The sequence below is a fragment of the Aquarana catesbeiana genome, linkage group LG07, assembly GCF_042186555.1.
Source record: "Aquarana catesbeiana isolate 2022-GZ linkage group LG07, ASM4218655v1, whole genome shotgun sequence".
Lineage (NCBI taxonomy): Eukaryota > Metazoa > Chordata > Amphibia > Anura > Ranidae > Aquarana > Aquarana catesbeiana.
In genome coordinates, this window is record NC_133330.1 from 333,842,658 (window position 1) to 333,870,100 (window position 27,443).

General features: G+C 43.0%; 1 protein-coding gene across 1 annotated transcript in view; it reads left to right on the forward strand.

The window, feature by feature from the left end:
• The window catches only part of LOC141103844 (complement component C8 beta chain-like), a 40,455-nt gene that overhangs the window by 11,982 nt on the left and 1,030 nt on the right, over positions 1–27,443 (forward strand). Inside the window, exons 4-11 of the mRNA XM_073593881.1 lie at positions 508–649; positions 5,181–5,313; positions 8,869–9,066; positions 12,438–12,678; positions 16,524–16,652; positions 17,367–17,530; positions 19,425–19,578; positions 23,951–24,019. Coding sequence (XP_073449982.1) covers positions 508–649; positions 5,181–5,313; positions 8,869–9,066; positions 12,438–12,678; positions 16,524–16,652; positions 17,367–17,530; positions 19,425–19,578; positions 23,951–24,019 — 1,230 coding nt within the window. The remainder of the gene's footprint in view (positions 1–507; positions 650–5,180; positions 5,314–8,868; positions 9,067–12,437; positions 12,679–16,523; positions 16,653–17,366; positions 17,531–19,424; positions 19,579–23,950; positions 24,020–27,443) is intronic.

Below are 27,443 nucleotides of genomic sequence, written 5' to 3' on the forward strand. Positions count from 1 at the left end.
AAACGATGCTCAAAGGGTACTAAGGGGCCCAAAATGTGCCAAGAAAATATCACCACACCATTTCACCCCCCACCACCAGCCTGAACTGTTGATACAAGGCAGGATGGATCCATGCTTTCATATGCTTTACGCCAAATTCTGACCATGGGGAAGTTGGAGAATCTCCTTGTGTATTAAGGATTTCCTCCAGACACAAGGCATGCTCACTTTCATCCTTTGGAGGTCAGAACATCTGGATCTTTGTAAGAAATGTTCATATGAGGAGCATTTGAGATAAATCAAGTTAACCATTTTCACTATGTGGAGAATACCGATCACTAAAACATTCTGAGATGTTGCTAAACTTCAGCATTGTGCGCCTCTGTGGGATTGATGTGCCAGGTGACAAACAAATCATAGCAATAGAGATTAATAGACTGCTAGCATGAGATTTCAGTTTCTCATTCGCACTGCTCAAAAATCGATGTCGCTGTGCCCTGACTATTGATATTTTGTTATATACTCCAGGAAAGTGTATCCCTCGACGGCTGACATGTAATGGAGATGACGACTGTGGAGATTCCTCTGATGAGAAGAACTGTAAGTCTATCCGTAGTCCGTGTACGGATAGGATGGAGCAGTACTGGGCCATTGAAAACCTGGCATCCGGGTAGGCACTTTTGGTATAACCCACTGTGATAGGGTTATTATTACTTTGAGATTTTATACATCAGTGGGTCATTGTTCTGCACCCCCCCCCCCCCCCAATGTTCAGAGTGTCATTGTTCTGGGCCTGCAGATGTCAGTGATTGGCCCCTCAAGCACCGATATGTCATTATTTTGGAACCTCAAATGCTAGTGTGTTATTTATCAGAACCCCAAGTGTTAGTGCACTATTGTTCTAGGACCTCAAGTGTCAGTGTTCCAACTGGCAGCATATCGATATTCTGAGACCCTTTACATCAGTGTGTCATTGTTCTTGGAGCCCGAGTGTCATGGGAGAGATTTACTAAAACTGGTGCATACAGAATCTGGAGCAGCTGTGCATAGTAACCAATCAGCTGCTAACTTCAATTTGTTCAATTGGTTTTGACAATAAAACCTGGAAGCTGATTGGTTACTATGCACAGCTTCACCAGATTCTGTGTGCACCAGTTTTAGTAAATCTCCCCCAGTGCATCATTGTTCCGAACCCTAATGCCGCGTACACACGGTCGGACTTTTCAGCTACAAAAGTCCGACAGCCTGTCCGACAGACTTTCGACGGACTTTCGACGGACTTGCGGCGGACTTGCGGCGGACTTTCTAACGAACAGACTTGCCTACACACGATCACACAAAAGTCCGTCGAATTCTTACGTGATGACGTACACCGGACTAAAATAAGGAAGTTGATAGCCAGTAGCCAATAGCTGCCCTAGCGTGGGTTTTTGTCCGTCAGTCTAGCATACAGACGAGCGGATTTTTCGACCGGACTCGAGTCCGTCGGAAAGATTTGAAGCATGTTTCAAATCTAAAGTCCGTCGGATTTGAGGCTGAAAAAGTCAGTTGAAAGTCCGGAGAAGCCCACACACGATCGGATTACCAGCCAGCTTTAGTCCGTCAGCGTCCGTTGGACTTTTGTAGACGAAAAGTCCGACCGTGTGTACGCGGCATAAGTGTCAGTGTGTCATTATTTTGGGACTCCCAAGTGCAATTTTGCCATTGTTCTTGGTCCCCAAGTGTCAGTGTTCTGGGTTCCCGAATAGCAGGGTGTCAGTGTTCTGGGTTTCCAGGTGATAGTGTATCTTTTTCCGGGTCTCCAACTGACAGTATGAAATTATTCTGGCATCCTATGTACCAGCAAGTCCTTGTTCTGGGACCCCCAAGTGTCACTGTGTCATTATTTTGGGACTCCCAAGTGTGAGCTTGCCATTGTTCTGGGACCAAAGGTATCAGTGTGCCATTGTTCTGGGTCCCCAAGTGTGAGTGTCATGGCTCTGTGTCCCCAAGTGTCAATGTGTCATTGTTCTGGGTCCGCACATATCAATGTGTCATGGTTCTGGTTCCCCAAGTGTCAGTGTGTTATGTATCTGGGTTCCCAAGTGTCAGTGTGTCATGGTTCTGGGTCCCCAAGGATCATTGTATCTTTGCTCTGGGTCCCCAACTGGCAGTATGTCACTATTCTGACATCCTATGCACCAGCATGTCCTTGTTCTGGGACCCCCAAGTATCAGTGTGTAATTTGTGTTTCGGTTCCCCAAGCACAATATGTCATTGTTTGGGAACCTCAAGTGTCAGAGTCATTGTTCTGAACCCCAAGTGTCAGTGTGTCATTATTTTGGGACTCCTGAGTCCCAAGTGTGAATTTGCCATTGTTCTGGGACCAAGGTGTCAGTGAGTCTTTGTTCTAGGTCCCCAAGTGTGAATTTGCCATTGTTCTGGGACCAAGGTGTCAGTGAGTGATTGTTTTAGGTCCCCAAGTGTGAATTTGCCATTGTTTTTGGGTCTCCAAGTGTCAGTGTGTCATTGTTTTGGACACCCAACGGTCAGTGTGTCATTGTTCTGTGTCTCCATGTGTCATTGTTCTGAGATCCCTAAATGTCAATTTGGGTCATTGTTCTAGACCCCCAAGTGTCAGTGTGTCATTGTTCTGGGTCCCCAAGTGTCAGTGTGTCCTTGTTCTGGGTCCCCAAGTGTGAATTTGCCATTGTTTTGGGTCTCCAAGTGTCAGTGTGTCATTGTTTTGGACACCCAACGGTCAGTGTGTTATTGTTCTGCGTCCCCATGTGTCATTGTTCTCAGACCCCCAAGTGTCAATGTGGGTCATTGTTTTGGATCCCCAAGTGTCAGTGTATATTTCTTCTGGGGTTCCAACTGACAGCATGTCCCTATTCTGGGACACCCAAGTGTCCATGTGTAATTTGTGTTTTGGTTCCCCAAGCACCAATATGTCATTGTTTGTGAACCTCAAGTGTCAAAGTCATTGTTCTGAACCCCAAGTGTCAGTGTGTCATTATTTTGGGACTCCCAAGTGTGAATTTGCCATTGTTCTGGGACCCACTGTGTCAATGTGTCATTGTTCTAGGTCCCCAAGTGTCAATGTGTCATTGTTCTAGGTCCCCAAGTGTCAGTGTGTCGTTGTTCTGGGACCTCTAGGTTCAGTGTGTCATTACCTTGGACCTGAAGTGTTAGTTTGTAACTTTTGGTACCCCAAGTACCAGTATTTCATTGCTTTGGAATCTCAAGTACCAAGTGTCGGTATGTCATTGTTCTGTGACCTCCAAGTGTCTATGTCATTGTTCTGTGACCTCCAAGTGTCAGTGTGTCATTGTTCTGTGACCTCCAAGTGTCATGCCCCGTACACACGGTCGGATTTTCCGACGGAAAATGTGTGATAGGACCTTGTTGTCGGAAATTCCGACCATGTGTAGGCTCCATCACACATTTTCCATCGGATTTTCCGACACACAAAGTTTGAGAGCAGGATATAAAATTTTCCGACAACAAAATCCGTTGTCGGAAATTCCGATCGTGTGTACACAAATCCGACGAACAAAGTGCCACGCATGCTCAGAATAAATAAAGAGATGAAAGCTATTGGCTACTGCCCCATTTATAGTCCCGACGTACGTGTTTTACGTCACCGCGTTTAGAACGATCGGATTTTCGGACAACTTTGTGTGACCGTGTGTATGCAAGACAAGTTTGAGTCAACATCCGTCGGAAAAAATCCTAGGATTTTTTTGTCGGAATGTCCGAACAAAGTCCGACCGTGTGTACGGGGCATTCGTGTGTCATTGCTCTGTGACCTCCAAGTGTCAGTGTGTCATTGTTCTGTGACCTCCAAGTGTCAGTGTGTCATTGTTCTGTGACCTCCAAGTGTCAGTGTGTCATTGTTCTGTGACCTCCAAGTGTCAGTGTGTCATTGTTCTGTGACCTCCAAGTGTCTATGTCATTGTTCTGTGAACTCCAAGTGTCAGTGTGTCATTGTTCTGTGACCTCCAGGTGTCAGTGTGTCATTGTTCTGTGAATTCCAAGTGTCTATGTCATTGTTCTGTGACCTCCAAGTGTCAGTGTGTCATTGTTCTGTGAATTCCAAGTGTCTATGTCATTGTTCTGTGACCTCCAAGTGTCGTGTGTCATTGTTCTGTGACCTCCAAGTGTCGGTGTGTCATTGTTCTGTGACCTCCAAATGTCAGTGTGTCATTGTTCTGTGACCTCCAAGTGTCGGTGTGTCATTGTTCTGTGACCTCCAAGTGTCAGTGTGTCATTGTTCTGTGACCTCCAAGTGTCAGTGTGTCATTGTTCTGTGACCTCCAAGTGTCAGTGTGTCATTGTTCTGTGACCTCCAAGTGTCAGTGTGTCATTGTTCTGTGACCTCCAAGTGTCGGTGTGTCATTGTTCTGTGACCTCCAAGTGTCGGTGTGTCATTGTTCTGTGACCTCCAAGTGTCGGTGTGTCATTGTTCTGTGACCTCCAAGTGTCGGTGTGTCATTGTTCTGTGACCTCCAAGTGTCAGTGTGTCATTGTTCTGTGACCTCCAAGTGTCAGTGTGTCATTGTTCTGTGACCTCCAAGTGTCAGTGTGTCATTGTTCTGTGACCTCCAAGTGTCAGTGTGTCATTGTTCTGTGACCTCCAAGTGTCAGTGTGTCATTGTTCTGTGACCTCCAAGTGTCAGTGTGTCATTGTTCTGTGACCTCCAAGTGTCGGTGTGTCATTGTTCTGTGACCTCCAAGTGTCGGTGTGTCATTGTTCTGTGACCTCCAAGTGTCGGTGTGTCATTGTTCTGTGACCTCCAAGTGTCGGTGTGTCATTGTTCTGTGACCTCCAAGTGTCAGTGTGTCATTGTTCTGTGACCATTTGTGTTTCGGTTCCCCAAGCACCAATTTTTCATTGTGTTGGTACCGCAAGCGTTAGTGTGTTGTTGTTGTTATGAAACCCCAAGATCAGTGTGTCATTGTTTAGGTCTCCCAAGTTTTAGTGTTATTATTTTGGAACCCCAACTGTCAATTTGCTATTGTTCTGGGTTCCCAAGCTTCATTATGTCAAAGTTTTGGAATCCCAAGTGTCACTACACTATTATTTATTTATGTGTTTTTATTCTTCCTAGACATTGTTTCCAGTGATTGCTTGTTACTATTTGGTAGAACAATATTTATTGGAACAAGGTGCACAAAGTATTCATTTCACAAATTATAATTTTTAAAATTTCTTTCAGGTTGAATCTGTTCTCAAATCTGCGTGAAGGACTTGTGTTGGATCACCGCTACTATGGCGGCGGCTGCGCTCCACATTACATCCTCGGCACCCGGTTCAGAAAGCCATTTAATGTGGAAAGTTACATCACTGATGTGAGTTGGATTAAACTTATAACTCGCTCATTGTTAATGGCAGAATTTCTGTTACAATGTAGCATTTTAAATCAGTTCTATTATTGTGTATCGTGATATTTCGTTTGAGGAAGACATTGGCAGGTGGAATTACCTACTGACATAGCTCCTAGCTTCCCCCCTCCACACGCTTTTTCCATTAGAGTCTCACTCTTCCTGCAGAATTCTTACAAATGGTAACTGGTAATGGTCATAATAAAAAGTTAACAGAAAGACTAAGATCCACTCATGAGGGCCTCAAAGAATGTGTGGAGCTGGGAACTTACCAATGGGATGCCCCTGAGACAAGTCAAACAAAACCAGTGGGAAATTCATCCTACAGTTGTTCATCTGTTTTTTGGAGCAACCCTTTAAAGGTACATTCCAATCAACACTCAAAATGAAGCCTTGAAAAACATGGAGAACATCTTGATGTACCTTTGTAGAGTTTTTTCAGTATAAAATGGACATCTCCCTGTTACAATGCCTCTGTTTTTAAAGTAAGTAATGGATGCCTCGGGCCACAGACTTCCACTTGTAACTGAATACATAGGAATCTCATAAGCTGTTCAGTAAGTAAAATTATCATCACTTGGAACAACTTCAAAAACGCCCAAACCTTTCTCAGTTTTGGACATAGTGTGCAAGGGTTAGAACACCTGCATTTTATATGAAAGAATCTTAAAATGCATTGATTTAAATAGATCTTTATTTATTTATTTTTATGTTATGTCATTTCCCAGTCCTAGTGAAATAGAGTATTGAGCCCCTGAAATGTGTTGACTTTTTCTTGTGTGATTTCCTGTAGCACACTTTCCTTTCCTGTTCTGTCTGGGGTTTGTATTGAGGGGCGCCTAGTACAAAAGTTCATATCACTCAGTGGTCTTTTGTTTACTGGTTAAGATCATCAAATACACCACCGCCTTTCGGAGGAAAGTCTTCCCCTTTCCTCAGGGCTTGAACAGTGGTTGAATAAGTAAGTTTCAATAGGAGACCCCTCTTAAGGTTTGATGAAGACTTTCAAATCTTAAATGGCACTATGAATTTCAGGCAGGGTAGGTGTCTCCTATTGCTTCTCATCATGATTCTTCTATTGCACCTCATTGGTTCTCCTTTTGGGTCTTCTATTGCATCTCGTCATGATTCTCCTATTGCATCTCATTAGGTCTCCTCTTACATCTCATTGTGATTCTCCTATTGCATCTCATTGGTTCTCCTTTTGCATCTCCTATTGCATCTTATCAAGATTCTGCTATTGCATCTCATTGGGTCTCTGTTTGGGTCTCCTATTGCATCTCATTACGATTCTCCTATTGCATATCACTAAGTCTAATTTTTGGGTTTCCTATTGCATTTCATAGTGATTCTAATATTGCATATAACTGGGTGCATATAACTCATTAGGTCTCCTTTTGGGTCTCCTATTACATCTCATCATGATTCACCTATTGGATTTCATCGTGATTCTCCTATTGCATCTTATTGGGTCTCCTATTGCATCTCATCATGATTCTCCTATTGCATCTCATTACGATTCTCCTATTGCATCTCATAATGATTCTCCTATTGCATATCATCATGTCTCCTTTTGGGTTTCCTATTGCATCTCATAATGATTCTCCTATCACATCTCATTGGGTCTCCTTTTGGGTCTCCTATTTCATCTTATCATGATTATACTATTGCATCTCATTGGGTCTCCTTTTGGGTCCCTTATTGCATCTCATCATCGTTCTCCTATTGCATCTTGCTAGGCGCCTTTTTGGGTTTCCTATTGCATCTCATTAGGTCTCCTTTTGGGTCTCCTATTGCATCTCATCATGATTCTCCTATTGCATCTCATTAGGTCTCCTCTTGCATCTCATTGTGATTCTCCTAATGCATCTCATTGGGTCTCTTTTTGGGTCTCTTATTGCATCTCATCATGATTCTCCTATTGCATCTCATCACGATTCTCCTATTGCATCTCATCATGATTCTCCTATTGCATATCATTAGGTCTCCTTTTGGGTTTCCTATTGCATCTCATAATGATTCTCCAATCGCATCTCATTGGGTCTCCTATTCCATCTTATCATGATTCTCCAATTTCATCACATTAGGTCTCCTTTTGGGTATCCTATTGCTTCTCATCATGATTCTCCTATTGTATCTCATTAGGTCCCTTTTTGGGTCTCCTATTGCATCTCATTGGGTCTCCTATTGCTTCTCATTATGATTCTCCTATTGCATCTCATTAGATTTTCTTTTAGGTCTCCTATTGCATCTCATTGGTTCTTCTATTGCTTCTCATCATGATTCTCCTATTGCATCTCATCGGGTCTCCTTTTGGGTCTCCCTGTTGTGTCTCATTGGGTCTCCTTTTGGGTTTCTATTGCTTTTCATCATGATTCTCCTATTGCATCTCATTAGATCCCTTTTTGGGTCTCCTATTGCACCTCATTGGATCTTCTATTGCTTCTCATCATGATTCTCCTTTTGCATCTTTTTAGGTCCTTTTTTGGGTCTCATCTTGCATCTCATTAGGTCTCCTTTTGGGTCTCCAATGCATCTCATCATGATTATCCTATTGCTTCTCATTGTGATTCTAATAACATCCCCTGGTCATGCCCTGAGGAAGGGGGAGGCCTTTCTTCAAAATGCATTAGATTTATTTGACGTTCTTAACCAATAAATATTTTAAAAAGACCTGTGAGTGATATCAACTTTTATACTAGGTGCTCCTCAATACCCACAACAGAGTTTATCATCTGCTGAACGCTCTTCATGTTGCAATAAGAGAGGTAGCATCCTAGGACCAGAACAAGGTCCACCTACCGTACACTATACCTTCATTATGTATCAGCTCCTTTGAAGGAAGACAAGCTCCATTATATATCCATCAGAACCAAGCTTCCCCTTTATTGGGCCAGCACTATCATATACACCTCAGACTTCCTGTTCTGTCTGACACCCATCAAATAGACAAGAAGCAAGAAAAAAATATTAGAAAGATACAGCAATAGCAGGTCAAAAGAAATTTATGCTCTTCCTCACCTGTCCAAAACAGCAAAAAAAAAAAAAGTATATATGTATTTGGTTGGATTTAGGTTTTCAGTTCACCTTGATCTCATGACCATTCATTGCAAAACAAAATACAAAGCTGCACTTCCATTAAGTCCCACCGTGAAGTTTAATTAAAGCAGTAGTCTTACAACATAGTTCCCTCCCTAAGCCATAAACCTCCAACACGTTTTACCAAAATTGGGATCTACAAATAAGCCAGTTCACACCTCTACAAAAAGGCCCAATCGAGGTGAAATGCGTTACTATCTTGAAAGCCAAATGGTTTGATCAAACTTCATGGGACTTTATGGGAGTTCGGCTTTGTCTTTCGTTTTTTTGAACTCATGAGTGGTCATGAAATCAAGGTGAACTGAAATATGTGCCGAGCGGGATGAGCTTCTGCAGCCAGCACCCAATGCGGAAGGGGACTGGAGGAATCTGCTCGGGACAGCCTTTTCTTTGTGTCATGGCCATTCATATTTCTCTTTACAGGCTAAAGGCGAATACAAATTCACACTCTCCGACCATGAGTCCTACTCCGATTTTGAAAGAGATTTCTTTAGCGCTCATGCGAAACAATCAAGCTTCAGCATCGGCTTCAAGATTCCCGAAGTGGTCGAGTTCGGATTCAGCTACAGTGAAACGAAGTTTAAAAAGTTTGTGGAGAGGACAAAGAAATTTTCACACACTGTAAGTACAGGAGCCGGGGGTTGGAGCGTAAATTGTCTGTCCACATTTTACTGTTCGATGGAAGTGTACAGAGTGTAGGTGCGCGCAGCCTATTGTGTGCACCCCAAAGCTCAAACACACATATATATATATATATATATATATATATATATATATATATATACACAGTTGAGCTCAAAAGTTTGCATACCCTGCCAGAAATTGTGACAATTTGGCATTAATATTGAAAATATGACTGATCATGCCAAAAAAATCTGTCTTTTATTTAATGATAGCGATCACATGAAGCCATTTATTATCACATCGTTTTTTGGATCCTTTTTAAATCATAATGATAACAGAAATCACCCAAATGGTCCTGATAAAAAGTTTACATACCCTGGAATGTTTGGCCTTGGTACAGACACAGAAGGTGGCACACACAGGTTAAAATGGCAATTAAAGGTTAATTTCTCACATTTGTGGCTTTTTAAATCACAATTAGTGTCTGTGTATAAATAGTCAATGAGTTTGTTAGCTCTCACTTGGATGCACCAAGCAGGCTAGACACTGAGCCAGGAGGAGGTAGAAAAGAACAGTCAAAAGACCTGCGTAACAAGGTAATGGAACTTTATAAAGATGGAAAAGGATATAAAAAGATACCCAAAGCCTTGAATATGCCAGTCAGTATTGTTTAACTACTTCAATACCGGGCACTTACACCCCCTTCCTGCCCAAGCCAATTTTCAGCTTTCAGCGCTGTCGCTGTTTAAATGACAATTGCGTGGTCATGCTACACTGTACCCAAACAGAATTGTTATAATTTTGTTCCCACAAATAGAGCTTTCTTTTGGTGGTATTTTATCACCTCTGGGTTTTTTATTTTTTGCTAAACAAATAAAAAAGTGACCTAAAATTTTGAAAAAAAACCTGTTTCTGTTATAAAACTTTGTAAATAAGTAAGTTTTCTCCTTCACTGACGGGCACTGATAAGGTGGCACCGATGAGGTGGCAATGATGAGCACTGATGGGCACTGACGATGGGCACTGATAGGCAGTACTGATGGGCATTGATAGGCGGCACTTATGGGTACTTATGGGTGGCACTGATAGGCGGCACTGCTGGGAACTGATGGGCACTGATAGGTGGCACTGATGGCCACTGCTGGGCACTGATATGAGGCACTGATGGGCACTGATATGCGGCACTGATAGATGGCATTGATAGGCATCACTGATGGCACTGGCAGGCACTGAGGATGGGCACTGATTGGCAGCTGCCTGGGCACTGATTGGCTTTTCCCTGGTGGTCTAGGGTGGCATATCTGTGGTCCAGTGTGGTGGAAATCCTTGGTGGTCCTGGCGGCATCCTGGTGGTCCTGGGTGGGCATCCGAGGGGGGGCTGCACTGATAAACAATCAGCACAGACCCCCCCTGTCAGGAGAGCAGCTGATCTGCCCTGTTTACATCGTGATCAGCCATGACTGGACACGGCTGATCACGTGGTAAAGAGCCCCCGTCAGAGGCTTTTTACCGAGATCGGTGTAGTGGTGTGTTAGACTGACACACCGCACCACCGATCGCTGCGATGCACGCCCCCATGGGTGCGCTAGAGAGGTCATTCTGGAGGGCCATCATATGACGTACGCCCAGAACGAGAGCCACACCGCCCCGTCGTCATTTGACGGTGGGCGGGTGGTAAGTGGTTAATCACTTATTGAGAAGTGGAAAATTCGGGGCTCTTTTGATACCAAGCCAAGGTCAGGTAGACCAAGAAAGATTGCAGCCACAACTGGCGGAAGAATTGTTCAGGATACAAAGGAAAACCCCACAGGTAACTGCAGGAGAAATACAGGCTGCTCTCCAAAAAGACGGTGTGGCTGTTTTTTTCAGGAGCACAATTCAACAATACTTGAACAAAAGAGAGCTGTATGGTTGAGCTGCCAGAAGGAAGCCTTTACTGTGCCAATGCCACAAAAAAACCCAATGAGGCATGTCAAGGTGTTGTTCTGCATATTGTAACCAGGCTTTTTTAGTAAAGGCTTCTTTCTGGCAACTTGACCATGCCGCTCTTTTTTTGTTCAAGTATGATCGAATTGTGCTCCCTAAAAACAACCACACCATCTTTTTCCGGAGCAGCCTGTATTTCAGAGGTTACCTCTGGGGTTTTTCTTTGTATCCCGAACAGTTCCTGTGGCAGTTGTGGCTGAAATCTTTCTTAATCTACCTGACCTTGGCTTGGTGTCAAGAGATCCCCAAATTTTCCACTTTCTTATTAAATGATTGAACAGTACTGACTGGCATAGTCAAGGCTTTGGATATCTTTTTATATCCTTTTCCATCTATCTTTGTAAAGTTTCATTACCTTGTTACGCAGGTCTTTTGACTGTTCTTTTCTGCTCCCCATGGCTTCTTTTCTGCTCCCCATGGCTTAGTATCTAGCCTGCTTAGTGCATCCATGTGAGAGCTAACAAACTCATTGACTATTTATACACAGACACTAATTGTGATTTAAAAAGCCACAAACGTGGGAAATTAACCTTTAATTGCCATTTTAACCTGTTTGTGCCACCTTCTGTGTCTGTACCAAGGCCAAACATTCCAGGGTATGTAAACTTTTTTATCAGGGCCATTTGGGTGATTTCTGTTATCATTATGATTTAAAAAGGATCCAAAAAACTAGGTGATAATAAATGGCTTTGTGTGATCGCTATCCTTTAATAAAAGACAGTTTTTTGGAACGATTAGTCATATTTTCAAAATAAATGCCAACATTTCTCAATTTCTGCCAGGGTGTGCAAACTTTTAAGCACAACTGTATATATGTATATATATATATATATATATATATATATATATATATATATATATATATATATATATTTTTTTTTTTTTTTTCACAAAGAAAGAAAGGCATATGTAAGAGATGAGCCCATGTGTTTTTAAAGTACAGTTACCATTGAAGAACCTTTAGACCAGGGGTCTCCAAACTTTCTAAACAAAGGGCCAGTTTACTGTACTTCAGGCTTTAGGTGGGCCCGGACCATAGCCAGTGGAATAGAAAATGTTCCATCTTTGGTATTAGGGGAATTTTTAGTGCCTCATCATTGGTATCAGTGGGAGGACTAGTGCTCCGTCATTGGTGTCAGTGGGAGGAATAGTGCTCCGTCATTGGCGTCAGTGGGAGGAATAGTGTCCCATTATTGGTAGTGGGAGGAATAATTTTCCCTCCATTGTTGTCAGAGTTAAAAATAGTGCCCTATTGTTGGTGTCAGTGGGAGGAATAGTGCCCCAAGGGCCAGATAAAGGCAAGCAAAGGGCTGCATTTGGCCCCCAGACCGCAGTTTGGAGAGCACTGCTTTAGAGTAATGCAAGTCTTCTGTCTATTTCAGCAAAGCTTATTCATCAGCGCTCGGTCAAATTTGGAAGTAGCGAAATACAAGCTGAAGTCCCGCGGCGTGATGCTGCATTCGGAGTTCTTCCAGAGGGTGAAGCAGCTGCCTATGGAATACGTCTACGGCGAATATCGGGACCTTTTCAGGGACTATGGAACACATTACGTCACTGAGGCCACGTTGGGCGGAGTCTATGAGTATACCCTGATCCTCAACAAAGATCACGTTAAAAGTGAAGGTAACGTTCCCAGCTCATTGCTCCTAAGAAATACAGCAAAGATACAGTTTTATATATATATATATATATATATATATATATATATATATATATATATATTGTGGTATTTTCTGAAAAAAAAAAAATCCCTTATGTATATGTTTAACATGGATGAAAATAATAGACATGCTAATTTTCAAACTAACTTGCTATGTAACAATATTTGTCCAATTTTTTTATTAACTGAACCTCTTAGTTACTTAACAAGTCTGCATGAATTTGTGCATTATATATATATATATTAATGATATATCGCTCAATATGGCAAAAGTATCCCCTGGAAATAAAAGTACCTTGAATAAAAAGCATCCTTGTTCTGCTGTTAGTGACTTTGCCTAGGCTGAGATGATGTCATCAGTCTGCTGCAGGCAGGGTGAAGCATTTCCTCAGTCTGTTCTGTCCCAGTGATCAGACGGCAATGTTATAAGATGGTGCAAGCCTTCTGGAGAGAAAAGCAGATGAGGGAATTAGGGGGGGAGGGGGTTACTGTGGTTGTAAAGGCTGAAGGTTTTTTTACCCCCCTGATACTCACCTGAGCCCCATCTCAATCCAGCGATGTGCATGAGAGACTCAGCTGTCCTGGGACTCACTCTCCTCATTGGCTGAGACAGCAGCAGGCGCCATTGGCTCTTACTGCTGTCAATTACAGCCAGTGAGCCAATGAAGAGAGAGTGGCGGCAGGGCCAAGCCTTGGCTCTATGTGTCTTATGGATGCATAGAGCAGGGCTCGGGAGCGAGCACGCACCAGTGCCCCCCATAGCAAGTGGCTTGCTATGGGAGGGGCACTGATCAAGGGGGAGGAGCCAGTATCACTGGGGGGGGGACCTAGAAGAGGGGGATTGGGACTGCTCTGTGCAAAACTATTACACAGAGCAGGAAAGTATCATGTATTTTTATTTACTTTTTTAAATCCGAACCTTTACTCTCACTAAAAATGGAAGGTTCACTGTACTGAAAGCCCCCCACACACATACACCTGCAAAGGCATTTTAAAAATAGAGCCGTGGCTCAACTTGGCCTCCGGGGATTGCCGGGTGCATGAAATCCCAGAAGATGCCCTTGCAATGGGTTGAAGTGCGCTCTCACTGGAATGCATCAGATGTTCTGTTTCAAACGCAGCTTAATAAATTGACAAACCTCCTTAGACCCAGTCTGTCCATACAGCAGTGGCGGCCCATCTATTAGGAACGCACAGGCGCCGGACACATGGAGTCCAATGGTTTTTTTTTTTTTTTTTTTTGAAGCACATGGTTAGAGCCAGGGCCGCTGATAGAAATCATGGGGCCCCATACAGCCTACCGGACAGTTGGCAGGAGGAGAAGCCGGAAGACAATAGCGTATATTAATTCACTATTGTCACAAGTGGGTGGGCACTGCGCCCCGAGCCCAACCTTTTTCAAGCCAATTAGAACTTCCAGCTCTAACCATGTGGCTTGAAAAAAGAAAAACTCATACAAACTTATGAGTCCAGTGCCCCGCAAGGGGAGCGGCACCCCTTGCGGGGCACAAAATCAGCCTTTGGAATAGAGAGTAAAAATAAACAAATAATATCAATAAACTGTTTTAAATTGTGGTACAAATATATATTTGAAATCAAATCTTTATTATTTTGTAAAAATAACATGGTGTGGGTGGATTATGCCAGTCACAGGTTGTGTCATGCCCCCTCCAGCCTGTGTCTTAGAATAAGAGGGAGGTGAAGCCTCCATCTATCTACATGCAATTTCCCGCTCCCATTGTGTTTAGCTGGTTAGTGGGCATGGAGGAGGAGGGAGGCGGTGGGCTGTCATTCACCACTGTGTATACGCCCCACATGTGTGACTCTATAGTCACATGGGCTGCACAGATGTGATAGGGAGGAAATGCTCAGCATTGAAACTCACTGCAAACTGAGCATGTGCAGAGTTGCCACCACAGCTGCAAATGCCCTAGCTGAATTGGGGACATGAACAGAAGGGGGAGATAGAGAGCAGCAGGACCAACCAGGATTTTTGCAGAATACAGAAAAATAATCTCATCGTAAATGAGTGAGTAAGAACAGCATAGAATACAATATTTATTGATCGTTTTTTATGATGTGGGTTTAGTGACACTTTAACCACATGCCAACCAGCGCCCGACAATGTACGTCGTCAAAATGGCATGGCTGGGCAAACGGGCGTACAGGTACGTCACCTTTAAATCACAGCATTGTGGGCGCTGTGTACTCCGTGACCATGCCCGTGGGTCCCGCCGACTCGATGTCCACCGGGGGCCCGCGATCGTGTCACAGAGCGGCAGAACGGGGAGATGCCTATGGAAACAAGGCATTTCCCCGTTCTGCCTTGTGACATGACAGAGATCTACTGCTCCCTGTCATCGGGAGCAGTGATCGCTGTCATGTCAGTGGTAGCCCATCCCCCCCACCGTTAGAATCACTCAGGACACACTTAACCCCTTGATCGCCCCCTAGTGTTTAACCCCTTCCTTGCCAGTGCCATTTACACAGTAATCAATGCATTTTTATAGCACTGATCGCTGTATAAATGACAATGGTCCCAATATAGTGTCAAAAGTGTCCGATGTGTCCGCCGCAATGTCGCAGTCACGAAAAAAATAGCAGATCACCGCCATTACTAGTAAAAAAAAAAAAAGAATAATAAAAATGCCGTAAATCTATCCCCTATTTTGTAGACGGTATAACCTTTGCGCAAACCAATCAATATACGCTTTTAGCATTTTATTTTTACCAAAAATATGTAGAGGAATACATATTGGCCTAAACTGAGAAAGAAATTATTTTTTTAATATATTTTTTGGGGATATTTATTATAGTAAAAAGTAAAAAATATTTTTTCAAAATTTTTCAAAATTGTCGCTCTTTTTTTGTTTAACAATAAATCAATGGACCCCCTAATGGTGGACTTTTAAGGCACTTGGAGAAATTATTACAAAATATTAATACCAATGTAATTTATTAAATTTCAACATTAAAAACAATAGTAGTGTAACAAATACTATACAGAATTCATAACAGACATTTTTACATGTATGTACACAGTTTCAGAAGTTTTCCTGCACCCGACGCGTTTCGGAGTAAACATACCTCCTTCCTTAGGGGCCGGTGTAAGTTATAGACATTGGTTAACAGAGGAACATACCAAAATCACATTAGTAAACAAGTTGCAGTGGCCTAAAACCGCCACTAGATGCTACTACCAGCTACTACAAAAAATGATAACCTCCATGCAGTTCAATACAAGACATACACAATACATGAAAGTGGGGGCAGAACACCAGACTTAGCAACTGCAGATCAGCAGGAAGGGGGAGGTGATCCACGTTGGAGCACCGTGTTGTCTGTGATCAATATTCATTTTCCAGAGATCTCAGGGGAATATGTTTAATCCCTCATACGTTCCACCCAGGCGGTGTTGTTCTACCCGGTGAATCGTGTGTCTGGTGTTCACATGCTGCTTACAGCTGTTTCCGGATTGGGAAACTTTTGGGTTCTGGTCATCATTTTTTTTCTGCATGCGGGTCAATTTCTGAAGATGCAGAATACACAAAGATACTACGCGCATCGTACGGCCTCCCTCCTCCTTGTACCCCCAACCCGTGACAAAGTCAGGGATCTACACCGATCTATAACTGATCATGTCGGAGAGAGATCTTAAAATGGAATCTTTGGACAGATGTAGCTGTAAAATAGTCATTTGTGGGGACAGAGTATATAAAAAAATATGATAAATGCAATCAAATTATTTTAACAAGATGTTGAAAAGTGACAGGTCCTCTTTTTATGTTTTTTTTTTTTTTTTCTGCAGGTTACTCCTTAAGTGATGTGAAGTCCTGTATGAACATGGGATTTAATCTTGGCGGTAACGTATGCGGGGTTTACATAAGCGCCGGTATAACGGCCAACCAGTGCGATGGGCTTCTGAAAGAGATTGGAGGTGAGAAGCCAATTGTAGTGTTTTAAAGCTTTGCTAATCCTAAAAATAACGATGTCATGGGGGTGGCGGGAGATCAAATCTTGATTACACACGTGTCCATTGCCACCACCTGATCCTCACCATATATACAGTGCCTTGAAAAAGTATTCATACCCCTTGAAATTTTCCACATTTTGTCAGGTTACACCCAAAAACGTAAATGTATTTTATTGGGATTTTATGTGATAGACCAACACAAAGAGGCACAAAATTGTGATATGCAAATATTAGCAGTCAATTTAACCACTTAAAACCCCAGAGGTAATCAAATACTACCAAAAGAAAGCTCTATTTGTGTGAAAATAATGATTCAAATTTCATTTGTGTAAAGTGTAGCACGACCGCACAATTACCAGTTAAAATAGTGCAGTGCTGAATAGCAAAAAATGGTCTGGTCATGAAGGGGGGTAAAACCTTCCGGAGCTCAAGTGGTTAAATAATGTTTTATATACTTGTCTGGAGTTCGGCTTTAACTCCTAATATTTTCTACCTGGAGACTTGCTTAAAAAAAAGATACAACAAGAACAATAATACAGAGGACAATGTGCCGCCCCTAAAGGCTCGCCCTGCCCAGCCCCGATCTTGTATCCAATTTCCTTGGAGGTGGCCCTGTTATTGATACACGGGGTCTCCAAACATTGATTGATAAACTGATGATATATTGATTCATTGCAGATAAGACCGACAATAAAAAAGTCGTTGAAGATTTTGTGGCTCTTGTACGGGGAGGATCCAGTGAGCATGTGACCACGCTCGCCTACAGGAATCTTCCCACACCGGATTTAATGCAGGAGTGGGGGGACGCCGTGCAGTACAGTCCCGAAATCCTGAACATCAAGGTACAACTCTCATTTTTGTTACTTTTTTTTCAAGTATATCGAAGACAATTTTTTGGTAGTTTTAAAGAGGAACAACCCCCACCCCCCCAATCTAAGTTTTTTTTGTTTGTTTTTTTGTTTTGTTTTTGTGGGGTTATTTTTTGCTTTTTGTGTCCCCTTTGAAGATCTCCTTTCATTTCCAGTGCCGGAGATAAAACTGAAAGTCATCAGAGAGGGTGAATCACCCCAATGAGGTGCACTGATAGCAAATAAACCCTCCCCCTACTTAATTTAATCAAACTTTTATCCTTAGATTCACTGTAATGATATTTTTACAGCCAAATCACATTTGTTTTGAATAATGTGGGATATAGTTGGGAAGGGGTAGAATATCAGTTTTTTTTTACTGTGCCTGTGCTTTTTTTTTGGGGTGATATACCGTAACTGACTTCCTGTTCCTCTATCACTGGGAGAAAAATAAGCTGGAAAAAAAAATCCTAAAATAATATAGAACTTTTTCAAAAAAGCATCACAGTAATATAATTTTGTTAAGCGCTGCGCAAACTGTTGGCGCTATATAAATCCTGTATAAAAAAATATTCTTATTCGGATAGCTCAAATTGATCACCAATAATTTAAAAAAAAAAACAAAGAAGAAAAAAATCAAACTTACTTAGTCTACACTTGTGGTTGGGGGGGGGGGGAAGTAGAAATTTGTGGTGGAGCTGCATTTATACTGCCTCCAAAGCACCCCCCTAAGCGGACTGGACCTGATATTTTGCGTACCAGGAGTGGTGAGAGGAACTATTGAGTTTAACCCCTTGTTGCCCACAATTAATGTTGACTGAGATTGCCCCTTATTTAACAGCCCATCGGCCATCCTTTGTGTACAGTCTTAAAGGGACAACTACAGGTGCACCACAGACAGACAGGCCCCAACATTGACAATAAGACCCCTTTCAAATGACCATTCCGATCAGGTCTGCCTGTCAGTTTTTTATTGATCCTCATTAAAGTGATACTAAAGTCTCGTTTTTTTTCGTTAAAAATAACAAACATATCCATACTTGCTCTGTGTAGTGGTTTTGTACAGAGCAGTCTGGATCTTCCTCTTCTCGGGTCTCTCTTCGGTCCTCCTGACCCCTCCCTCCCGTTGAGTGCTCCCACAGCAAGCAGCTTGCTATGGGGGCACCCGAGCCGAGCCGCAGCTCCCTGTGTCCATTTAGACACGGAGCCGTGGCCTGGCCCCGCCTCACCACCTTTCTCTCCTCATTGGCTTACTGGCTTTGATTTACATCAGCGCCGTCCCGCTGTCTCAGCCAATGAGGAAGGGAGTCCTGGACAACCGAGTCTCTCGTGCAACATCGCTGGATCTAGGTGGACCTCAGGTAAGTATTAAGGGGGCTGAGAGGAGCTGCTGCACACAAAAGGTTTTTATCTTAATGCATAGAACGCACCTTCTGCCTTTACAACCACTTTAATCCTCAGGTTGCTTGTGGTCTATTTTTCTGTTTACCAGAATACCAGACGCTTAGGCTACACAGGTGTGAGTAATCTATAACCTGGCATGTCGGTGGGAACCGAGTGGGTTATAGAGTCATGGCAGAGAACAGAGGACCCATCATACCAAGGGGCTTCTGTGGGGGTATCACAACACCAGTTGTAATGTCAATGGGCAAAAGTCTGGTGATTGCTTTGCCCATTGACATTGCAATTGACATTTGGTCTTAGAAACATCTAATGACTGTAATCTGCAATATATGACATTTTTGTTCTTGGGTCGAGATATTCTTTAAAGTTGAAAAATCACACATCACAATCACAAATCAAAAGTGCAATTAACAGACTACGTGATTTTTTTTTTAGTAAAAAAAACTTTTCTCCCCCTCCCCCCGGGACCCATTTTTCCCTACAGACCAACCCCTTGTATGAATTAGTGACACCGACAGACTTCATCGGGGCCAACGTTCTGCAGGACAATATGAAACGCGCCCTGGAAGAATTTGAAAAGGAGACGGCGTCCTGCCGCTGTGCCCCATGTGAAAATAATGGCATCGCAGTCTTCAAAGGTACAAAACTCAGAAGTCAAATTAAAAGACATAATATATCATTGTTGCTTGTTTACCAAAACACAAAAAAAAAATTAAAAAAATATGTTTTTTTCTTTTCTTTCATTACATTTTTTTTAAATTCTGCAATTGTAAGTGATTGTGCTGTTCATCTTCCCACACTGACAAGAGAAAATCTTTTGTTTTCAGTAGAATCTTTCCCAGCAAGGTGTTACATTGAATAAAGTATATCCTCCTTTCAGTCTAGCACAGGTAATATGCTTACAGGAGGGAAGAGCAGCGTGACGGCTTCATAAGTGTGCTGCTTCAATATTATCCGGTCAGCATTCTAGGAGATTTCATTGCATTCCATAAAGCTGAACTTCGGGAAGAATTCAAAACTACCCCCCTAGCCCATGGGCTCCCTCCACATTGCAAGGCTTTTTGAATTTTGGAATTTATGCATTTTCGAATTTACGATCATAACGAATGACCCGAAAAACGTAAAAAAAACCCCAAAAAAACGAATGGAACGAAAACCAACAAATTTTTTTTGCCGAAAAATGTGTTGGTTTTCGTTCTATTTGTTTTTTTTTTTTCGTTTTTCGGGTCATTCGTTATGATCGTAAATTCGTAAATTCAAAAATTCGTAAATTCAAAAATGAAAGAATCCGAAAATAAGAAAGAAAATCCAAAAATTAGAAAGAATAACTAAGTAAGCAATAATAACTTACTATTAAATTATAGGTATTGGAATTTCCTTTCAAATTTGGCTGTTAGAGAACGTAACGAATACGAATTTATCCGAAGTTATGAATTATCCGAAATAACGAATGCCACATCTAAACATATAGAATGTAACAAATTAATAATAATAAATAACTAATAATAATAACAACTTTTTATTATTATTTATTATTAATTCATTCCGTTCCATTTGTTTATATGCGGCATTTGTTATTTTCGGATAATTCATAACTTCAAAATAACGAATGCCGCATCTAAACAAATGGAACGGAACAAATGAATAGCTAATAATAATAATAAAGTTTTTATTATTATTATTGTTATTTATTATTATTAATTTGTTACCTTCCATTCGTTTAGCTGCGGCATTCGTTATTTTGAAGTTACGAATTATCCGAAAATAACAAATGCCGCATATAAACAAATGGAAAGGAATGAATTAATAATAAATAATAATAATAATAAAAAGTTGTTATTATTATTAGTTATTTATTATTATTAATTTGTTACATTCCATATGTTTAGATGCGGCATTCGTTATTTTGGATAACTTGTAACTTCGGATAAATTCGTATTCTTTAGGTTCACTAACAGCCAAATTTGAAAGGAATTTCCAATACCTATAATTTAATAGTTAGTAATAGTTAAGTCATTATTAGTTAATTATTTATATGTAGGTAAAAAAAAGTCCTTAGTCCATAGAGACAAAGTTCCAATACTCAAAGCAGCGCTCCAATCATATAAATGAAGTATGACCAGCATTCACATGTAAAACATATGAGAAATTGGTAGTATGTTGATAGGTGATGAGACAGTTCAATTGCTAGGTGAAGGACTTCTGTTGAAGTCGTGATGACGAAACGCGTCAAATTGACCTTATGGCGACCGTAAGTCCTTGTCTACAAGGAAGGAACGGCCAGATACTTTAGAATCCTTCACCTATCAACTGAACTGTCTCATCACCTATCAACATACTACCGATTTCTCATATGTTTTTACATGTGAATGCTGGTCTTGCTTTACACTAAAGCTTTGGTGAGGAAGGACCACCCAGTATCCATAAAATTGCAACTCTCGATGTAGGGTTCTCAAAATGTTTATTGAAATGGTAAACATGGGCATGAAGCCAACGAGTTTTAGGGTGCGTTTCAGGGGAATAGTCTCCCCTTTCTTCAGGGTTGCTGGTGCATGCTTATGGTGGGGGTGGTTCCCAGAGCATCATCACCAGCCCGTACTCTGCCAATCTGAAGTTCATAATTTAGAAACCTCTCTGAGAACCACCTCCCACCCATAAGTGCGCACCAACAGCCCTGGAGAAAGGGGAGTCCATGCCCCCAAAATGTCTTGGCTCAGTGTACGTGTGAACCCTTGCATTTTATATTATTAGATACTGGGTGCTCCTTCCTTCTTACCCAAGTTGAAACAACCACATGGTCGTACCAGAGAGGTAGCAGTCGAAGTATCCAAGAGGGTCCACCACCACCACCGTCCACCGTTGGGCTCAACCCCCTGGAAGTGTTTTCCTTCTCGCTGTCTACGGAGCCACCTACCTACAACTAGTGACCAATCCAGTCAGCCCAGAGTGGTCTCCAGTACAAACTAGACGCTTTACACTACAGCTGGAGCACGCTACACGGGTTCCATCTATAGTCTGATTTGAATTTTGACCTGTGGCCTAATATTGATGCAGATATCTCAGCCAATGTGCTATTGTATTCTGACAGCGGGGATCCCCCACCTTTCCACTGTCAGAATATACTGATCAGTGCTTGAAGCCATTGGCATTTAAAGCTGGGTTTCCAACATGCCTGTTCACAGAAGCCACCCGTTTAGACCTGCTTCTGTTGAACAGGCAGCTGTATACATGGAGTGAAAGTCAGCCTGTTCATGCTAAACCGATCGATTTTTAGCCCGTGGGTTACAAGGCTTTAAAGTAACCCTGGACTTAGAAAAGTATTTTTACAGGCATACCTACTACTACTTAAAGTGGAATTCCAGCACATACCATAACTATCTTTAAAAGTGTCCCCCCTTCCCAACACCTATGCATACTAACCCGTGTAAGAAAGATGTATATACACTATATTATCAAAAGTATTGGGACGCCTGCCTTTACACACACATGAACTTTAATGGCATCCCAGTCTTACTCCGTAGGGTTCAATATTGGGTTGGTCCACCCTTTGAGTGTGTCTATGGGAATGTTTGACCATTCTTCCAGAAGCGCTTTTGTGAGGTCAGGCACTGATGTTGGATGAGAAGGCCTTGCTCACAGTCTCGAATTCATCCCAAAGGTCTTCTATCGGGTTGAGGTCAGGACCCTGTGCAGGCCAGTTAAGTTCCTCCACCCCAAGCTCGCTCATCCATGTCTTTATGGACCTTGCTTTGTGCACTGGTGCGCAGTCATGTTGGAACAGGAAGGGACCATCCCCAAACTGTTCCCACAAAGTTGGGAGCATGAAATTGCCTTAAGAGTTCCCTTCGCTGGAACTAAGGGGCCAAGCCCAACCCCTGAAGGACAACCCCCACACCATAACCCCCCCTCCACCAAATGATTTGGACCAGTGCACAAAGCAAGGTCCATAAAGACATGGATGAGCGAGTTTGGGGTGGAGGAACTTGACTGGCCTGCACAGAGTCCTGACCTCAACCTGCGAGCCAGGCCTTCTCGTCCAACATCAGTGCCTGACCTCGCCAATACGCTTCTGGAAGAATGGTCAAACATTCCCATAGACACACTCCTAAACCTTGTGGACGGCCTTCCCAGAAGAGTTGAAGCTGTTATAACTGCAAAGGGTGGGCCAACTCAATATTGAACCCTACGGACTAAGACTGGGATGCCATTAAAGCTCATGTGCGTGTAAAGCCAATACCTTTGGTAATATAGTATACTTACCTATTTTCAGGCCGCTCCGGTCCGTTCATGTGATCCGGCTTCCCTGTGTCAGCCAACGGTGGCTGAGAAGATCAAAAAGGGAGCTCTAAGGATAGACTATTGAACATAATGGGTGTCGTCACCTCTCCCAAAAATTCCAGCCATTTGTCATAACGCTCTCTCTTCTCCCCTGCAGCCACTGCTGGCTGACACAGGGGAGTTGATTCTCTGATCGAGAAAAAAATTTCCAACATGCCCCTTCAGCAGAAGTCAATCAAACGATCGACCTCTGCCAAATGGGCATGGCAACACACCAATCACACCCAATGAAAGGCCAGAATTCTGATCAGTGTATGCCCAGGAGTCATCATAGATCTCATATTTACAACTTACTGTAGCTTGGTAGGGGCCACACTTATGGAACTAACTACTAAAATATGATTTTTTTTTTTTTTTTTTTAATGACAGAATCACTAACATATGATGGATGCATATTGTGTGCATACAAATAAAGCAGTTTCTGGAGTAAAAAAAAAAAAAAAAAAACAATTTAAATAATTCTAAAGTTGTATATTTCTGTAATTCAGTTCTGGCCCCAGATTTTTTCTCCCTGTATATTTTCTATAATAATAGGGTTGTGTTATGACCACATCAGTTATAAGTTGGGCTCTTTAAAAGAAGAAAAAAAAATATTGAAAAAAAATTCAGAAAACTTGGGAAATATTTTTCATGTGAATTCTGTCCCTTGTTGTTTTTTGTTTTTTTTTGCAGAGAATCGCTGTGAATGTGTTTGTCCAGCCGGGTTTAAAGGGTCAGCTTGTGAAATCACCAAAAGGCCAGGTAAATAAAACACACACAGCTTGCAGATTTTTTTGTAGAAAGTCTACAGAACCACAGAGAGGACTTGTAAAGATTTCCTTTAGTGCCACCAACTGGACAAGGCACTAGAGCACTGCCACAAAATGCAATCCTATAGGACTAAATCATTAGTGAACTTTATTTATACTACTGTACATGTAGGCAGGTGCCAACTCTGCATTCTTCCCGGGCTTTTGTGGACCCTGTATTGTATTCAGAGCCGGTACAGGGGGGGGGGCTTAAGGGGCGGATGCCCTGGAAGGTACAATTTATTCGGGGTGTGGGGCGCAGTGAAGTGTCCTAAAACAGGAGCCCCCTGCTCCTCACTGTAGATCTCGGAGTTGACAGAAGACCAGCTCGCACTCACGGGCCGCGAGTAGGGGCGTGACATCACATGCCTGCCCCATGCCCCGCCCTCTTGCTACTCGCGGTTCCCGGGTCCTGGCCCTCCATATCTCGCAGCTTCCGCCCCTTCGGTATTTCAGTCGTGCCCTCCTGCATTCAAGGTATGTGGGCCACATGTTAACTAGTGATCACTAATGGGCATATTTTTATTGTGCACACTGCTGGGCATATTTTGTTAAAGGTCACGCTGATGGGCACCTTTTTTTATGTTAAGGGGCACTCTGATGGACAAATTTTATTTTAAGGGGCACTCTGATGGGCACATTTTATTTTTAGGGGCACGCTGATGGGCACCTTTTTATGTTACGGGGCACTCTGATGGACAAATTTTATTTTAAGGGGCACTCTGATGGGCACATTTTATTTTAAGGGGCACGATGATGGGTATATTTTTACTGTGCACACTGATGGGCATATTTTCTTAAGGGTGCACACTGATGGACACATTTTGTTGTGCCCATCAGAGTGCCCCTTAACATAAAATGTGCCCCATCAGAGTGCACATTAAAAATATACCCATCAGCGTGCCCCTTAAAATAAAATGTGCCCATCAGAGTGCCCCTTAACATAAAAGGTGCCGATCAGCGTGACCCTTATTTTATGTTAAGGGGCACACTGATGGGCACATTTTATGTTAAGAGGCACTCTGATGGGCATATTTTATTTTAAGAGCAACACTGATGGGCACATTTTGTATTAAGGGGCACTCTGATGGGCAGATTTTACGTTAAGGGGCACGTTTTGTTGTGCCCATCAGAGTGCCCCTTAATATAAAATGTGCCCATCAGGGTGCCCCTTAAAATACAATTTGCCCATCAGAGTGTCCCTTAATATAATAATAATAAGTATATTCTTGTTTTGAAACGACATTGATTAATTCTTAAAAACGTTTTTGGGGGGGGGTGCAGTTTGCCAGCTTCGCCCTGGGCACCAAATGGCCTTGTCCCAGCATTGCCTGTATTACATATAATTAAAGGGAAGGCTGGGCTCAGGAGAGAGCAGTAGGGACTGCATGGGAAAGTAGAGTCAGACGTGACCATCAGCAACCTGCTAGCTCCCTGCATGGGAACCTACTTCAAAAGGACTCTACCAGTTATCAGGGCTGGGACAAGGAGTGGGCAGAAGGGAGGCTGCCCTGGGCGCAGCATGTATTGTAGGGATGGGGGGGGGGCCACAAGTTCCTTCCACTATAAGGCTGACAGGAGTATTGACAGCAGTATCACTATTTCTGTCAGCCCAGCTCTGGAAGCTGCAAGGAGAGAAGGAAAGAGCCGGGAGGAGGTGCGGGTTGTGCTCTCTCCCCCCCCCCCCCTCTTGCTTGTAAGCTCAAACATAATGACTTCTGAAAGCATGGGACAACTGTAACTATCTAAAAGGATGTGAAGTCTGGACATTATACTGAGAAATTAGATGGTCAAATGAGTATAGAGGAAAGATCTGAGGTGATATCAGAAACCAGTTTGTCTGACCCACACTTTAGGCTCAGGGAGTTTAAAGAAACACGGCAAGGTAGGGTTATTCCATAAGGGCGGTATTTGGGGGGGCCACGGTCCGTGGAAACTTTTCGTAAGCAAGACCCGCTCTCCAGGCCCCGAAGAGTTGTGAGCCCAGAGGGGGTCAAATCATAGCAGACTTTAGGTCAGCGGAGAGGTAGGTTTGTAAGTGCCTCCACAGAACGACCTTCAAAATCACAGCAGGGTTGTACTTCTCTGGATTTAGCCACCAAACCGCAGTGACCAACTGAAATATTTGTGGCAATCTGGAAGCGCCAGGCCTCCCTGCGAGGTGGGTCGCATAAGGAGTAGACAGTTTGTAACGAGGAGGATGTGGGCCCCAAAGGAAGGAGGAGAAGATTCAATTTGGTTTTGGAGATTCACTGTGGGGAGTTTACGGGGGGAGTCATTAAATTTGGGGAAAATCGTCCTCTTAATGAGGTTAATACGGCCTAGAAGGAGCTCTCACATAATGAAGTGGGGGGGCACAATTTGGTATCTTTTCCCTGGGCACTGGATGATCTTGTCTATGCCTTGGCAGCCTGGGACTAGTTAGTTAGAGAAGGACTATGTGTACTTTGGAGTGTTCTGCTGCAGCATGATAAGTAAAGCTGTTAACTATTCAATAGCCTGGTCTGAAGTTATTTATAAAGGGGTCCATGGTGGTCCATGGCGTATCTAGAGGCACAAGGCCTGTACCCTCACACGGGGTTGAAAAGGAAGCTACAAAAGGCCACCAGGAAGGGTTAACTCAACAAAGGATTTGGAGGAAGCAATGTAGTTGCCACGGGTAACCGTGAACTGGTGGAATTGTAACAGCAACCAGACAGTGAGGAGAGGTGCCAGGCATGAGTGACAGGTCCTCCGGTAGTGAGGGGGTCAGTTCTCTGGCTCCCTCCCAAGCAGTTGGTTCTCCAAAAGCAACTGGGACCGAACCCGTGGTACGGAGACCCCATAAACCTAGCTTCATGGTAAGGGAGAGCTGAAGCAGTTAAGTGTGCGCACTAGGGCCGTGCTTAGTGCACGGCGGGACCCCATTCTTTCACTGGGAATCAGGTGGCAGAACTAAGCTGGACTGGTGGAGCGGGACACAGGCTTTCACTGGTGTCCCCTTCAAAATGCTACATTCTGGAAGATAGGCATGTAGCGAGAAGGGACAAGTTTTATACAGATGGGATCTGTACCTTGATTTACAGCTGCACACAGTGTACAGCTCATCTCTAAGCCGGGGTTCCACCTTAATGTTGACTGTCTCATGAACGCCGCCCCGCCTGGTCCTGGAGCATTGCTGAGCGCGTACACAAGAAAGGTACCCCCACGTGCAAGGTGAGTAGGCCCCATCTACAAATAGGTTCAGTTCACAAAACAAAGGTTTATTTCAGATGGGTGGTAAAAATAGGCAGCTGAGCCACGGTTTTGCTACCCCACCGCCCCCACCCCTGGCCACCCACCGAAAGTGTAAAGTGACTGCCGAGCAGGGCTGTACTCATGCCAGGGCCGAAATGCTT